Source organism: Coregonus clupeaformis, chromosome 36 (assembly GCF_020615455.1).
Source record: "Coregonus clupeaformis isolate EN_2021a chromosome 36, ASM2061545v1, whole genome shotgun sequence".
Lineage (NCBI taxonomy): Eukaryota > Metazoa > Chordata > Actinopteri > Salmoniformes > Salmonidae > Coregonus > Coregonus clupeaformis.
Window position 1 is genome coordinate 39,667,362 of NC_059227.1, and position 15,788 is coordinate 39,683,149.

At 40.3% G+C, this 15,788-nt stretch overlaps 1 protein-coding gene across 2 annotated transcripts in view; it reads right to left on the minus strand.

Annotated features, from left to right (window-relative positions):
* Nucleotides 1-15,788, minus strand: part of LOC121552431 (DNA (cytosine-5)-methyltransferase 3A) — a 164,584-nt gene that overhangs the window by 30,361 nt on the left and 118,435 nt on the right. For both annotated transcript variants that reach the window (XM_041865365.1, XM_041865364.1), the window contains 3 exons: nucleotides 12,617-12,661; nucleotides 3,093-3,172; nucleotides 2,882-2,994 (listed from right to left, as the gene is read on the minus strand). In XM_041865365.1, the coding sequence (XP_041721299.1) occupies nucleotides 2,882-2,994; nucleotides 3,093-3,172; nucleotides 12,617-12,661 (238 nt within the window). The remainder of the gene's footprint in view (nucleotides 1-2,881; nucleotides 2,995-3,092; nucleotides 3,173-12,616; nucleotides 12,662-15,788) is intronic.

Genomic DNA, 15,788 nt, shown 5'->3' on the forward strand with positions numbered 1-15,788 from the left:
GGAGTGCCAAGTCTAGGTCCAAAAGACTTCTCAACAGCTTCTACCCACAAGCCATAAGACTCCTGAACAGCTAATCATGGCTACCCGGACTATTTGCACTGCCCCCCACCCCATCCTTTTTACGCTGCTGCTACTCTGTTAAGTATTTATGCATAGTCACTTTAACTCTACCCACATGTACATATTACCTCAACTACCTCAACTAGCCGGTGCCCCCGCACTACTGACTCTGCACCGTTACCCCCCTGTATATATAGCCTCCCTACTGTCACTTTATTTACTTCTGCTCTTTGTTTTTCTTAAACACTTTTTTTTGTTGTTGTTTTATTCTTACTTTTTTTGTTTAAAATAAACGCACTGTTGGTTAAGGGCTGTAAGTAAGCATTTCACTGTAATGTCTGCACTTGTTGTATTCGGCGCATGTGACCAATAAAATTTGATTTGATTTGATTTGATTTGATTTGAAATAAGTTAGTACTAAATATTTAAAAACTAAACGCATTGTATTTGTGACAGATCATTCACTAAACCCTAAACCTCAACTAAATATTGTAATGAAAAATGTGGAAATTGAGCAAGTTTAGGTGACTAAACTGCTTGGAGTAACCCTGGATTTTAAACTGTCATGGTCAAAACATGTTGATACAACAGTAGCTAAGATGGGGAGAAGTATGTCCATAATAAAGTGCTGCTCTGCATTCTTAACAGCACTATCAACAAGGCAGGTCCTACAGGCCCTAGTTTTGTTGCACCTGGACTACTGTTAAGTCGTGTGGTCAGGTGCCACAAAGAGGGACTTAGGAAAATTACAATTGGCTCAGAACAGGGCAGCACGGCTGGACCTTGGATGTACACAGAGACCTAACATTAATAATATGCATGTCAATCTCTCCTGGTTCAAAGTGGAGGAGAGATTGACTTCATCACTACTTGTTTTTGGAAGAAGTGTTGACAAGCTGAATGAACCGAGCTGCCTGTTTAAACTACTAGCACACAGCTCAGACCCCATGCATACCCCACAATACATGCCACCAGAGGTCTCTTCACAATCCCAAAGTCCAGAACAGACTATGGGAGGCGCACAGTAGTACATAGAGCCATGACTACATGGAACTCTATTCCACATCAGGTAACTGATGCAAGCAGTAAAATCAGATTTAAAAAACAGATAAAAATACACCTTATGGAACAGTGGGGACTGTGAAGAGAGACACACACACAGGCAGAGACACACGCATACACATACAATGCTTTTTTCCCCCACTGTAACTATAACCAGTCACTACCACTACTATAACTATAACCAGACACTACCATTACTATAACTATAACCAGTCACTACCATTACTACTGTAGTCACTATGTAATGTAAAGTAATATTATCAATTCTATATAACTGCCTGAATGTTGCTGAACACCAGGAAGAGTAGCTGATGTCTTGACAGGAACTAATGGGGATCCATAATAAACACCAGGAAGAGCAGCTGCTGCCTTGGCAGGAACTAATGGGGATCCATAATAAACCCCAGGAAGAGCAGCTGCTGCCCTGACAGGAACTAACGGGGATCCATAATAAACCCCAGGAAGAGTAGCTGCTGCCTTGGCAGGAACTAACGGGGATCCATAATAAACCCCAGGAAGAGTAGCTGCTGCCTTGACAGGAACTAATGGGGATCCATAATAATCCCCAGGGAGAGTAGCTGCTGCCTTGGCAGGAACTAACGGGGATCCATAATAAACCCCAGGAAGAGTAGCTGCTGCCTTGGCAGGAACTAATGGGGATCCATAATAAACCCCAGGAAGAGTAGCTGCTGTCTTGGCAGGAACTAATGGGGATCCATAATAAACCCCAGGAAGAGTAGCTGCTGCCTTGGCAGGAACTAATGGGGATCCATAACAAACCCCAGGAAGAGCAGCTGCTGCCTTGGCAGGAACTAATGGGGATCCATAATAAACCCCAGGAAGAGTAGCTGCTGCCTTGGCAGGAACTAATGGGGATCCATAATAAACCCCAGGAAGAGTAGCTGCTGCCTTGGCAGGAACTAATGGGGATCCATAATAAACCCCAGGAAGAGTAGCTGCTGCCTTGGCAGGAATAATGGGGATCCATAATAAACCCCAGGAAGAGTAGCTGCTGTCTTGGCAGGAACTAATGGGGATCCATAATAAACCCCAGGAAGAGTAGCTGCTGCCTTGGCAGGAACTAATGGGGATCCTTAATAAACCCCAGGAAGAGCAGCTGCTGCCTTGACAGTATCTAATGGGGATCCATAACAAACCCCAGGAAGAGCAGCTGCTGCCTTGACAGGAACTAATGGGGATCCATAATAAATACAAAATAGATATAGTAGAACTACAGTAGAGATAGTAGAACTAGAGTAGAGATAGTAGAACTAGAGTAGAGATAGTATAACTACAGTAGAGATAGTAGAACTAGAGAACAGATAGTATAATTACAGTAAAGATAGAATAACTACAGTAGAGATAGTAGAACTAGAGTAGATATAGTAGAACTACAGTAGAGATAGTAGAACTACAGTAGAGATAGTAGAACTAGAGTAGAGATAGTAGAACTAGAGGAGAGATAGTAGAACTAGAGTAGAGATAGTAGAACTACAGTAGAGATAGTAGAACTAGAGAACAGATAGTATAATTACAGTAAAGATAGAATAACTACAGTAAAGATAGTAGAACTACAGTAGAGACAGTAGAACTACAGTAGAGATAGTAGAACTACAGTAGAGACAGTAGAACTACAGTAGAGATAGAATAACTACAGTAGAGATAGAATAACTACAGTAGATACAGTATAACTAGAATATAGTTGAATTACAGTAGATATAGTAGAACTAGTAAAGTGTGTGTGTGTGCATGCGCTGACCTGCAGCAGTTGTTGTTTCCACACATCAGGACCTCCCGTCCTCCACAGCAGATAGTGCAGTAGGACTGGTATCCATCATCATCGTACTGGTACGCACACTCCAGGAAACAGTTCTACACACACACACACACACACACACACACACACACACACCTTTACACTACAGGAACAGTTAGATAGACATGCTTACAGAGGACGGGGGTGTGTTTACCTTGCAGCTCTGACACATGGCTCCGATGAAGAGAGGATGCTCCAGAGAGACGTTGAGGCTACCACAGGAGATACAGATATCTAAACACAAACACACACACAGTCATAACATGTTAGCAAGAAGTGAAGACAATAGAACTATAGTAGAGATAGTAGCACTAGAGTAGAGATAGTAGAACTAGAGGAGAGATAGTAGAACTAGAGGAGAGATAGTAGAACTAGAGGAGAGATAGTAGAACTAGAGGAGAGATAGTAGCACTAGAGTAGAGATAGTAGAACTAGAGTAGAGATAGTAGAACTAGAGGAGAGATAGTAGAACTAGAGGAGAGATAGTAGAACTACAGTAGAGATAGTAGAACTAGAGGAGAGATAGTAGCACTAGAGTAGAGATAGTAGAACTAGAGGAGAGATAGTAGAACTAGAGGAGAGATAGTAGAACTAAAGTAGAGATAGTAGAACTAGAGTAGAGATAGTAGAACTAGAGTAGAGATAGTAGAACTAGAGGAGAGATAGTAGAACTACAGTAGAGATAGTAGAACTACAGTAGAGATAGTAGAACTAGAGTAGAGATAGTAGATCTACAGAAGAGATAGTAGAACTAGAGGAGAGATAGTAGAACTAGAGGAGAGATAGTAGCACTAGAGTAGAGATAGTAGAACTAGAGGAGAGATAGTAGAACTAGAGGAGAGATAGTAGCACTAGAGTAGAGATAGTAGAACTAGAGGAGATATAGTAGAACTAGAGGAGAGATAGTAGAACTAGAGGAGAGATAGTAGAACTAGAGTAGAGATAGTAGAACTAGAGTAGAGATAGTAGAACTAGAGGAGAGATAGTAGAACTACAGTAGAGATAGTAGAACTAGAGTAGAGATAGTAGATCTACAGAAGAGATAGTAGAACTAGAGGAGAGATAGTAGAACTAGAGGAGAGATAGTAGCACTAGAGTAGAGATAGTAGAACTAGAGGAGAGATAGTAGAACTAGAGGAGAGATAGTAGCACTAGAGTAGAGATAGTAGAACTAGAGGAGATATAGTAGAACTAGAGGAGAGATAGTAGAACTAGAGGAGAGATAGTAGAACTAGAGTAGAGATAGTAGAACTAGAGTAGAGATAGTAGAACTAGAGGAGAGATAGTAGAACTACAGTAGAGATAGTAGAACTAGAGTAGAGATAGTAGATCTACAGAAGAGATAGTAGAACTAGAGGAGAGATAGTAGAACTAGAGTAGAGATAGTAGAACTAGAGGAGAGATAGTAGCACTAGAGTAGAGATAGTAGAACTAGAGGAGAGATAGTAGAACTAGAGGAGAGATAGTAGAACTACAGTAGAGATAGTAGAACTACAGTAGAGATAGTAGAACTAGAGTAGAGATAGTAGAACTAGAGTAGAGATAGTAGAACTAGAGGAGAGATAGTAGAACTACAGTAGAGATAGTAGAACTAGAGTAGAGATAGTAGATCTACAGAAGAGATAGTAGAACTAGAGGAGAGATAGTAGAACTAGAGGAGAGATAGTAGAACTAGAGTAGAGATAGTAGAACTACAGTAGAGATAGTAGAACTAGAGGAGAGAGAGTAGAACTAGAGGAGAGATAGTAGAACTAGAGGAGAGATAGTAGAACTAGAGGAGAGATAGTAGAACTAGAGTAGAGATAGTAGAACTAGAGGAGAGATAGTAGAACTACAGTAGAGATAGTAGAACTAGAGTAGAGATAGTAGATCTACAGAAGAGATAGTAGAACTACAGTAGAGATAGTAGAACTAGAGTAGAGATAGTAGAACTAGAGTAGAGATAGTAGAACTAGAGGAGAGATAGTAGAACTACAGTAGAGATAGTAGAACTAGAGTAGAGATAGTAGATATACAGAAGAGATAGTAGAACTAGAGGAGAGATAGTAGAACTAGAGTAGAGATAGTAGCACTAGAGTAGAGATAGTAGAACTAGAGGAGAGATAGTAGAACTAGAGGAGAGATAGTAGAACTAGAGTAGAGATAGTATAACTACAGTAGAGATAGTAGAACTAGAGTAGAGATAGTAGAACTAGAGGAGAGATAGTAGAACTACAGTTGAGATAGTAGAACTAGAGTAGAGATAGTAGAACTAGAGGAGAGATAGTAGCACTAGAGTAGAGATAGTAGAACTAGAGGAGAGATAGTAGCACTAGAGTAGAGATAGTAGAACTAGAGGAGAGATAGTAGAACTAGAGGAGAGATAGTAGAACTACAGTAGAGATAGTAGAACTACAGTAGAGATTGTAGAACTAGAGTAGAGATAGTAGAACTAGAGTAAAGATAGTAGAACTAGAGGAGAGATAGTAGAACTACAGTAGAGATAGTAGAACTAGAGTAGAGATAGTAGATCTACAGAAGAGATAGTAGAACTAGAGGAGAGATAGTAGAACTAGAGGAGAGATAGTAGAACTAGAGTAGAGATAGTAGAACTACAGTAGAGATAGTAGAACTAGAGTAGAGATAGTAGAACTACAGTAGAGATAGTAGAACTAGAGGAGAGATAGTAGAACTAGAGGAGAGATAGTAGAACTAGAGTAGAGATAGTAGCACTAGAGTAGAGATAGTAGAACTACAGTAGAGATAGTAGAACTACAGTAGAGATAGTAGAACTAGAGTAGAGATAGTAGAACTAGAGTAGAGATAGTAGAACTAGAGGAGAGATAGTAGAACTACAGTAGAGATAGTAGAACTAGAGTAGAGATAGTAGATCTACAGAAGAGATAGTAGAACTAGAGTAGAGATAGTAGAACTAGAGGAGAGATAGTAGAACTAGAGTAGAGATAGTAGAACTACAGTAGAGATAGTAGAACTACAGTAGAGATAGTAGAACTACAGTAGAGATAGTAGAACTAGAGTAGAGATAGTAGAACTAGAGGAGAGATAGTAGAACTAGAGTAGAGATAGTAGAACTAGAGTAGAGATAGTAGAACTACAGTAGAGATAGTAGAACTAGAGTAGAGATAGTAGAACTACAGTAGAGATAGTAGAACTAGAGTAGAGATAGTAGAACTAGAGGAGAGATAGTAGAACTAGAGGAGAGAGAGTAGAACTAGAGGAGAGATAGTAGCACTAGAGTAGAGATAGTAGAACTACAGTAGAGATAGTAGAACTAGAGGAGAGATAGTAGAACTAGAGGAGAGATAGTAGAACTAGACTAGAGATAGTAGAACTACAGTAGAGATAGTAGAACTAGAGTAGAGATAGTAGAACTACAGTAGAGATAGTAGAACTAGAGTAGAGATAGTAGAACTAGAGGAGACATAGTAGAACTAGAGTAGAGATAGTAGAACTAGAGTAGAGATAGAGTAACTAGAGCAGAGATAGTAGAATTAGAGTAGAGATAGTAGAACTAGAGTAGAGATAGAGTAACTAGAGTAGAGATAGTAGAATTAGAGTAGAGATAGTAGAACTAGAGTAGAGATAGAGTAACTAGAGTAGAGCTAGAGTAACTAGAGTAGAGATAGAGTAACTAGAGTAGAGATAGTAGAACTAGAACAGAGATAGTAGAACTAGAGTAGAGATAGTAGAACTACAGTAGAGATAGTAGAACTACAGTAGAGATAGTAGAACTAGAGTAGAGATAGTAGAACTAGAGTAGAGATAGTAGAACTAGAGGAGAGATAGTAGAACTACAGTAGAGATAGTAGAACTAGAGTAGAGATAGTAGAACTACAGTAGAGATAGTAGAACTAGAGGAGAGAGAGTAGAACTAGAGGAGAGATAGTAGAACTAGAGGAGAGATAGTAGAACTAGAGGAGAGATAGTAGAACTAGAGTAGAGATAGTAGAACTAGAGGAGAGATAGTAGAACTACAGTAGAGATAGTAGAACTAGAGTAGAGATAGTAGATCTACAGAAGAGATAGTAGAACTACAGTAGAGATAGTAGAACTAGAGTAGAGATAGTAGAACTAGAGTAGAGATAGTAGAACTAGAGGAGAGATAGTAGAACTACAGTAGAGATAGTAGAACTAGAGTAGAGATAGTAGATATACAGAAGAGATAGTAGAACTAGAGGAGAGATAGTAGAACTAGAGTAGAGATAGTAGCACTAGAGTAGAGATAGTAGAACTAGAGGAGAGATAGTAGAACTAGAGTAGAGATAGTATAACTACAGTAGAGATAGTAGAACTAGAGTAGAGATAGTAGAACTAGAGGAGAGATAGTAGAACTACAGTAGAGATAGTAGAACTAGAGTAGAGATAGTAGAACTAGAGGAGAGATAGTAGCACTAGAGTAGAGATAGTAGAACTAGAGGAGAGATAGTAGAACTAGAGGAGAGATAGTAGAACTACAGTAGAGATAGTAGAACTACAGTAGAGATAGTAGAACTAGAGTAGAGATAGTAGAACTAGAGTAAAGATAGTAGAACTAGAGGAGAGATAGTAGAACTACAGTAGAGATAGTAGAACTAGAGTAGAGATAGTAGATCTACAGAAGAGATAGTAGAACTAGAGGAGAGATAGTAGAACTAGAGGAGAGATAGTAGAACTAGAGTAGAGATAGTAGAACTACAGTAGAGATAGTAGAACTAGAGTAGAGATAGTAGAACTACAGTAGAGATAGTAGAACTAGAGGAGAGATAGTAGAACTAGAGGAGAGATAGTAGAACTAGAGTAGAGATAGTAGCACTAGAGTAGAGATAGTAGAACTACAGTAGAGATAGTAGAACTACAGTAGAGATAGTAGAACTACAGTAGAGATAGTAGAACTAGAGTAGAGATAGTAGAACTAGAGTAGAGATAGTAGAACTAGAGGAGAGATAGTAGAACTAGAGTAGAGATAGTAGAACTAGAGGAGAGATAGTAGAACTACAGTAGAGATAGTAGAACTAGAGTAGAGATAGTAGCACTAGAGTAGAGATAGTAGAACTAGAGGAGAGATAGTAGCACTAGAGTAGAGATAGTAGAACTAGAGTAGAGATAGTAGAACTAGAGTAGAGATAGTAGAACTAGAGGAGAGATAGTAGAACTACAGTAGAGATAGTAGAACTACAGTAGAGATAGTAGAACTAGAGTAGAGATAGTAGATCTACAGAAGAGATAGTAGAACTAGAGGAGAGATAGTAGAACTAGAGTAGAGATAGTAGAACTAGAGGAGAGATAGTAGCACTAGAGTAGAGATAGTAGAACTAGAGGAGAGATAGTAGCACTAGAGTAGAGATAGTAGAACTAGAGTAGAGATAGTAGAACTAGAGTAGAGATAGTAGAACTAGAGGAGAGATAGTAGAACTACAGTAGAGATAGTAGAACTAGAGTAGAGATAGTAGATCTACAGAAGAGATAGTAGAACTAGAGGAGAGATAGTAGAACTAGAGTAGAGATAGTAGAACTAGAGGAGAGATAGTAGCACTAGAGTAGAGATAGTAGAACTAGAGGAGAGATAGTAGAACTAGAGGAGAGATAGTAGAACTAGAGGAGAGATAGTAGAACTAGAGTAGAGATAGTAGAACTAGAGTAGAGATAGTAGAACTAGAGGAGAGATAGTAGAACTACAGTAGAGATAGTAGAACTAGAGTAGAGATAGTAGATCTACAGAAGAGATAGTAGAACTAGAGGAGAGATAGTAGAACTAGAGTAGAGATAGTAGAACTAGAGGAGAGATAGTAGCACTAGAGTAGAGATAGTAGAACTAGAGGAGAGATAGTAGAACTAGAGGAGAGATAGTAGAACTACAGTAGAGATAGTAGAACTACAGTAGAGATAGTAGAACTAGAGTAGAGATAGTAGAACTAGAGTAGAGATAGTAGAACTACAGTAGAGATAGTAGAACTACAGTAGAGATAGTATAACTAGAGTAGAGATAGTAGAACTAGAGTAAAGATAGTAGAACTAGAGGAGAGATAGTAGAACTACAGTAGAGATAGTAGAACTAGAGGAGAGATAGTAGCACTAGAGTAGAGATAGTAGAACTAGAGTAGAGATAGTAGAACTAGAGTAGAGATAGTAGAACTAGAGGAGAGATAGTAGAACTAGAGTAGAGATAGTAGAACTAGAACAGAGATAGTAGAACTAGAGTAGAGATAGTAGAACTAGAGGAGAGATAGTAGAACTAGAGGAGAGATAGTAGAACTACAGTAGAGATAGTAGAACTAGAGTAGAGATAGTAGCACTAGAGTAGAGATAGTAGAACTAGAGGAGAGATAGTAGCACTAGAGTAGAGATAGTAGAACTAGAGGAGAGATAGTAGAACTAGAGTAGAGATAGTATAACTACAGTAGAGATAGTAGAACTAGAGTAGAGATAGTAGAACTAGAGGAGAGATAGTAGAACTACAGTAGAGATAGTAGAACTAGAGTAGAGATAGTAGAACTAGAGGAGAGATAGTAGCACTAGAGTAGAGATAGTAGAACTAGAGGAGAGATAGTAGAACTAGAGGAGAGATAGTAGAACTACAGTAGAGATAGTAGAACTACAGTAGAGATAGTAGAACTAGAGTAGAGATAGTAGAACTAGAGTAAAGATAGTAGAACTAGAGGAGAGATAGTAGAACTACAGTAGAGATAGTAGAACTAGAGTAGAGATAGTAGATCTACAGAAGAGATAGTAGAACTAGAGGAGAGATAGTAGAACTAGAGGAGAGATAGTAGAACTAGAGTAGAGATAGTAGAACTACAGTAGAGATAGTAGAACTAGAGTAGAGATAGTAGAACTACAGTAGAGATAGTAGAACTAGAGGAGAGATAGTAGAACTAGAGGAGAGATAGTAGAACTAGAGTAGAGATAGTAGCACTAGAGTAGAGATAGTAGAACTACAGTAGAGATAGTAGAACTACAGTAGAGATAGTAGAACTACAGTAGAGATAGTAGAACTAGAGTAGAGATAGTAGAACTAGAGTAGAGATAGTAGAACTAGAGGAGAGATAGTAGAACTAGAGTAGAGATAGTAGAACTAGAGGAGAGATAGTAGAACTACAGTAGAGATAGTAGAACTAGAGTAGAGATAGTAGCACTAGAGTAGAGATAGTAGAACTAGAGGAGAGATAGTAGCACTAGAGTAGAGATAGTAGAACTAGAGTAGAGATAGTAGAACTAGAGTAGAGATAGTAGAACTAGAGGAGAGATAGTAGAACTACAGTAGAGATAGTAGAACTACAGTAGAGATAGTAGAACTAGAGTAGAGATAGTAGATCTACAGAAGAGATAGTAGAACTAGAGGAGAGATAGTAGAACTAGAGTAGAGATAGTAGAACTAGAGGAGAGATAGTAGCACTAGAGTAGAGATAGTAGAACTAGAGGAGAGATAGTAGCACTAGAGTAGAGATAGTAGAACTAGAGTAGAGATAGTAGAACTAGAGTAGAGATAGTAGAACTAGAGGAGAGATAGTAGAACTACAGTAGAGATAGTAGAACTAGAGTAGAGATAGTAGATCTACAGAAGAGATAGTAGAACTAGAGGAGAGATAGTAGAACTAGAGTAGAGATAGTAGAACTAGAGGAGAGATAGTAGCACTAGAGTAGAGATAGTAGAACTAGAGGAGAGATAGTAGAACTAGAGGAGAGATAGTAGAACTAGAGGGAGAGATAGTAGAACTAGAGGAGAGATAGTAGAACTAGAGTAGAGATAGTAGAACTAGAGTAGAGATAGTAGAACTAGAGGAGAGATAGTAGAACTACAGTAGAGATAGTAGAACTAGAGTAGAGATAGTAGATCTACAGAAGAGATAGTAGAACTAGAGGAGAGATAGTAGAACTAGAGTAGAGATAGTAGAACTAGAGGAGAGATAGTAGCACTAGAGTAGAGATAGTAGAACTAGAGGAGAGATAGTAGAACTAGAGGAGAGATAGTAGAACTACAGTAGAGATAGTAGAACTACAGTAGAGATAGTAGAACTAGAGTAGAGATAGTAGAACTAGAGTAGAGATAGTAGAACTACAGTAGAGATAGTAGAACTACAGTAGAGATAGTAGAACTAGAGTAGAGATAGTAGAACTAGAGTAAAGATAGTAGAACTAGAGGAGAGATAGTAGAACTACAGTAGAGATAGTAGAACTAGAGGAGAGATAGTAGCACTAGAGTAGAGATAGTAGAACTAGAGTAGAGATAGTAGAACTAGAGTAGAGATAGTAGAACTAGAGGAGAGATAGTAGAACTAGAGTAGAGATAGTAGAACTAGAACAGAGATAGTAGAACTAGAGTAGAGATAGTAGAACTAGAGGAGAGATAGTAGAACTAGAGTAGAGATAGTAGAACTAGAGGAGAGATAGTAGAACTACAGTAGAGATAGTAGAACTAGAGTAGAGATAGTAGCACTAGAGTAGAGATAGTAGAACTAGAGGAGAGATAGTAGCACTAGAGTAGAGATAGTAGAACTAGAGTAGAGATAGTAGAACTAGAGTAGAGATAGTAGAACTAGAGGAGAGATAGTAGAACTACAGTAGAGATAGTAGAACTACAGTAGAGATAGTAGAACTAGAGTAGAGATAGTAGATCTACAGAAGAGATAGTAGAACTAGAGGAGAGATAGTAGAACTAGAGTAGAGATAGTAGAACTAGAGGGAGAGATAGTAGCACTAGAGTAGAGATAGTAGAACTAGAGGAGAGATAGTAGCACTAGAGTAGAGATAGTAGAACTAGAGTAGAGATAGTAGAACTAGAGTAGAGATAGTAGAACTAGAGGAGAGATAGTAGAACTACAGTAGAGATAGTAGAACTAGAGTAGAGATAGTAGATCTACAGAAGAGATAGTAGAACTAGAGGAGAGATAGTAGAACTAGAGTAGAGATAGTAGAACTAGAGGAGAGATAGTAGCACTAGAGTAGAGATAGTAGAACTAGAGGAGAGATAGTAGAACTAGAGGAGAGATAGTAGAACTAGAGGAGAGATAGTAGAACTAGAGGAGAGATAGTAGAACTAGAGTAGAGATAGTAGAACTAGAGTAGAGATAGTAGAACTAGAGGAGAGATAGTAGAACTACAGTAGAGATAGTAGAACTAGAGTAGAGATAGTAGATCTACAGAAGAGATAGTAGAACTAGAGGAGAGATAGTAGAACTAGAGTAGAGATAGTAGAACTAGAGGAGAGATAGTAGCACTAGAGTAGAGATAGTAGAACTAGAGGAGAGATAGTAGAACTAGAGGAGAGATAGTAGAACTACAGTAGAGATAGTAGAACTACAGTAGAGATAGTAGAACTAGAGTAGAGATAGTAGAACTAGAGTAGAGATAGTAGAACTAGAGGAGAGATTGTAGAACTACAGTAGAGATAGTAGAACTAGAGTAGAGATAGTAGCTCTACAGAAGAGATAGTAGAACTAGAGGAGAGATAGTAGAACTAGAGGAGAGATAGTAGAACTAGAGTAGAGATAGTAGAACTACAGTAGAGATAGTAGAACTAGAGGAGAGAGAGTAGAACTAGAGTAGAGATAGTAGAACTACAGTAGAGATAGTAGAACTAGAGTAGAGATAGTAGAACTAGAACAGAGATAGTAGAACTAGAGTAGAGATAGAGTAACTAGAGTAGAGATAGTAGAACTAGAACAGAGATAGTAGAACTAGAGTAGAGATAGAGATGTTTACCTTCTATGTTCCTGGTCTTCTGTCTGATCTCTTGGATGAGTCTCTCTGAAACACAACAACATCTTATGCTGGGTGTACACTACACAACTTTCAAAATCCTAACATCCTCTCACCGTCTTTCCTGTCAGTTTTTTGTCTTGCCAACGTAGTGTTGCTCACACTAAATGATCTGGCACAGACGGGGTCACACATTACAAGATCCTTCCCGTGGTCGGGGAGATTCTCCATACCACCACAATGTCTTGCCAAAACAATGATGTGATGATGAGATTAGATTGTTAACGTAGCTAAAACGAGCTGTGGCTCAAAGCAACCTTATAAAAGTTTTCTGTCAGACATTCACACTTGCCATACAGAGTTGACATTTTGAATTGAATAACATGACTTGTGAACTTCAGAGCTGTAATGATTTAACACTTTGGCTTTGGTTAAAGGCAACTACAAACGCATCCTGGTAGTAGTCATGGCTCCTGCTCCTGAGTCTACAAACGCATCCTGGTAGTAGTCATGGCTCCTGCTCCTGAGTCTACAAACGCATCCTGGTAGTAGTCATGGCTCCTGCTCCTGAGTCTACAAACGCATCCTGGTAGTAGTCATGGCTCCTGCTCCAGAGGCTACACATCCATCCTGGTAGTAGTCATGGCTCCAGAGGCTACACATCCATCCTGGTAGTAGTCATGGCTCCAGAGGCTACACATCCATACTGGTCTCCTGAGGCTACACATCCATACTGGTAGTAGTCATGTCTCCAGAGGCTACACATCCATCCTGGTAGTAGTCATGTCTCCAGAGGCTACACATCCATACTGGTCTCCTGAGGCTACACATCCATACTGGTAGTAGTCATGTCTCCAGAGGCTACACATCCATACTGGTAGTAGTCATGGCTCCAGAGGCTACACATCCATACTGGTAGTAGTCATGGCTCCTGCTCCAGAGGCTACACATCCATACTGGTAGTAGTCATGTCTCCAGAGGCTACACATCCATACTGGTAGTAGTCATGTCTCCAGAGGCTACACATCCATACTGGTAGTAGTCAAGTCTCCAGAGGCTACACATCCATCCTGGTAGTAGTCATGTCTCCAGAGTCTACACATCCATACTGGTAGTAGTCATGTCTACAGAGGCTACACATCCATCCTGGTAGTAGTCATGTCTCCAGAGGCTACACATCCATACTGTTAGTAGTCATGTCTCCAGAGGCTACACATCCATACTGGTAGTAGTCATGTCTCCAGAGGCTACACATCCATACTGGTAGTAGTCATGTCTCCAGAGGCTACACATCCATCCTGGTAGTAGTCATGTCTCCAGAGGCTACACATCCATACTGGTAGTAGTCATGTCTCCTGCTCCAGAGGCTACACATCCATCCAGGTAGTAGTCATGTCTCCTGAGGCTACACATCCATCCTGGTAGTAGTCATGTCTCCTGAGGCTACACATCCATTCTGGTAGTAGTCAAGTCTCCAGAGGCTACACATCCATCCTGGTAGTAGTCATGTCTCCAGAGGCTACACATCCATACTGGTAGTAGTCATGTCTCCAGAGGCTACACATCCATACTGGTAGTAGTCAAGTCTCCAGAAGCTACACATCCATCCTGGTAGTAGTCATGTCTCCAGAGTCTACACATCCATACTGGTAGTAGTCATGTCTCCAGAGGCTACACATCCATCCTGGTAGTAGTCATGTCTCCAGAGGCTACACATCCATACTGGTAGTAGTCATGTCTCCAGAGGCTACACATCCATACTGGTAGTAGTCATGTCTCCAGAGGCTACACATCCATACTGGTAGTAGTCATGTCTCCAGAGGCTACACATCCATCCTGGTAGTAGTCATGTCTCCAGAGGCTACACATCCATACTGGTAGTAGTCATGTCTCCTGCTCCAGAGGCTACACATCCATCCAGGTAGTAGTCATGTCTCCTGAGGCTACACATCCATCCTGGTAGTAGTCATGTCTCCTGAGGCTACACATCCATTCTGGTAGTAGTCAAGTCTCCAGAGGCTACACATCCATCCTGGTAGTAGTCATGGCTCCAGAGGCTACACATCCATACTGGTAGTAGTCAAGTCTCCAGAGGCTACACATCCATCCTGGTAGTAGTCATGTCTCCAGAGGCTACACATCCATCCTGGTAGTAGTCATGTCTCCAGAGTCTACACATCCATACTGGTAGTAGTCATGGCTCCAGAGGCTACACATCCATACTGGTAGTAGTCATGTCTCCAGAGGCTACACATCCATACTGGTAGTAGTCATGTCTCCAGAGGCTACACATCCATCCTGGTAGTAGTCATGTCTCCAGAGGCTACACATCCATCCTGGTAGTAGTCATGTCTCCAGAGGCTACACATCCATCCTGGTAGTAGTCATGTCTCCAGAGGCTACACATCCATCCTGGTAGTAGTCATGTCTCCAGAGGCTACACATCCATCCTGGTAGTAGTCATGTCTCCAGAGGCTACACATCCATCCTGGTAGTAGTCATGTCTCCTGCTCCAGAGGCTACACATCCATACTGGTAGTAGTCATGTCTCCAGAGTCTACACATCCATCCTGGTAGTAGTCATGTCTCCAGAGGCTACACATCCATACTGGTAGTAGTCATGTCTCCAGAGGCTACACATCCATCCTGGTAGTAGTCATGGCTCCTGCTCCAGAGGCTACACATCCATACTGGTAGTAGTCATGTCTCCAGAGGCTACACATCCATACTGGTAGTAGTCATGTCTCCAGAGGCTACACATCCATCCTGGTAGTAGTCATGTCTCCAGAGGCTACACATCCATACTGGTAGTAGTCATGTCTCCAGAGGCTACACATCCATACTGGTAGTAGTCATGTCTCCAGAGGCTATACATCCATCCTGGTAGTAGTCATGTCTCCAGAGGCTACACATCCATACTGGTAGTAGTCATGTCTCCTGCTCCAGAGGCTACACATCCATCCTGGTAGTAGTCATGTCTCCAGAGGCTACACATCCATCCTGGTAGTAGTCATGTCTCCAGAGGCTACACATCCATACTGGTAGTAGTCATGTCTCCTGAGGCTACACATCCATACTGGTAGTAGTCATGTCTCCTGAGGCTACACATCCATCCTGGTAGTAGTCATGTCTCCTGCTCCAGAGGCTACACATCCATCCTGGTAGTAGTCATGTC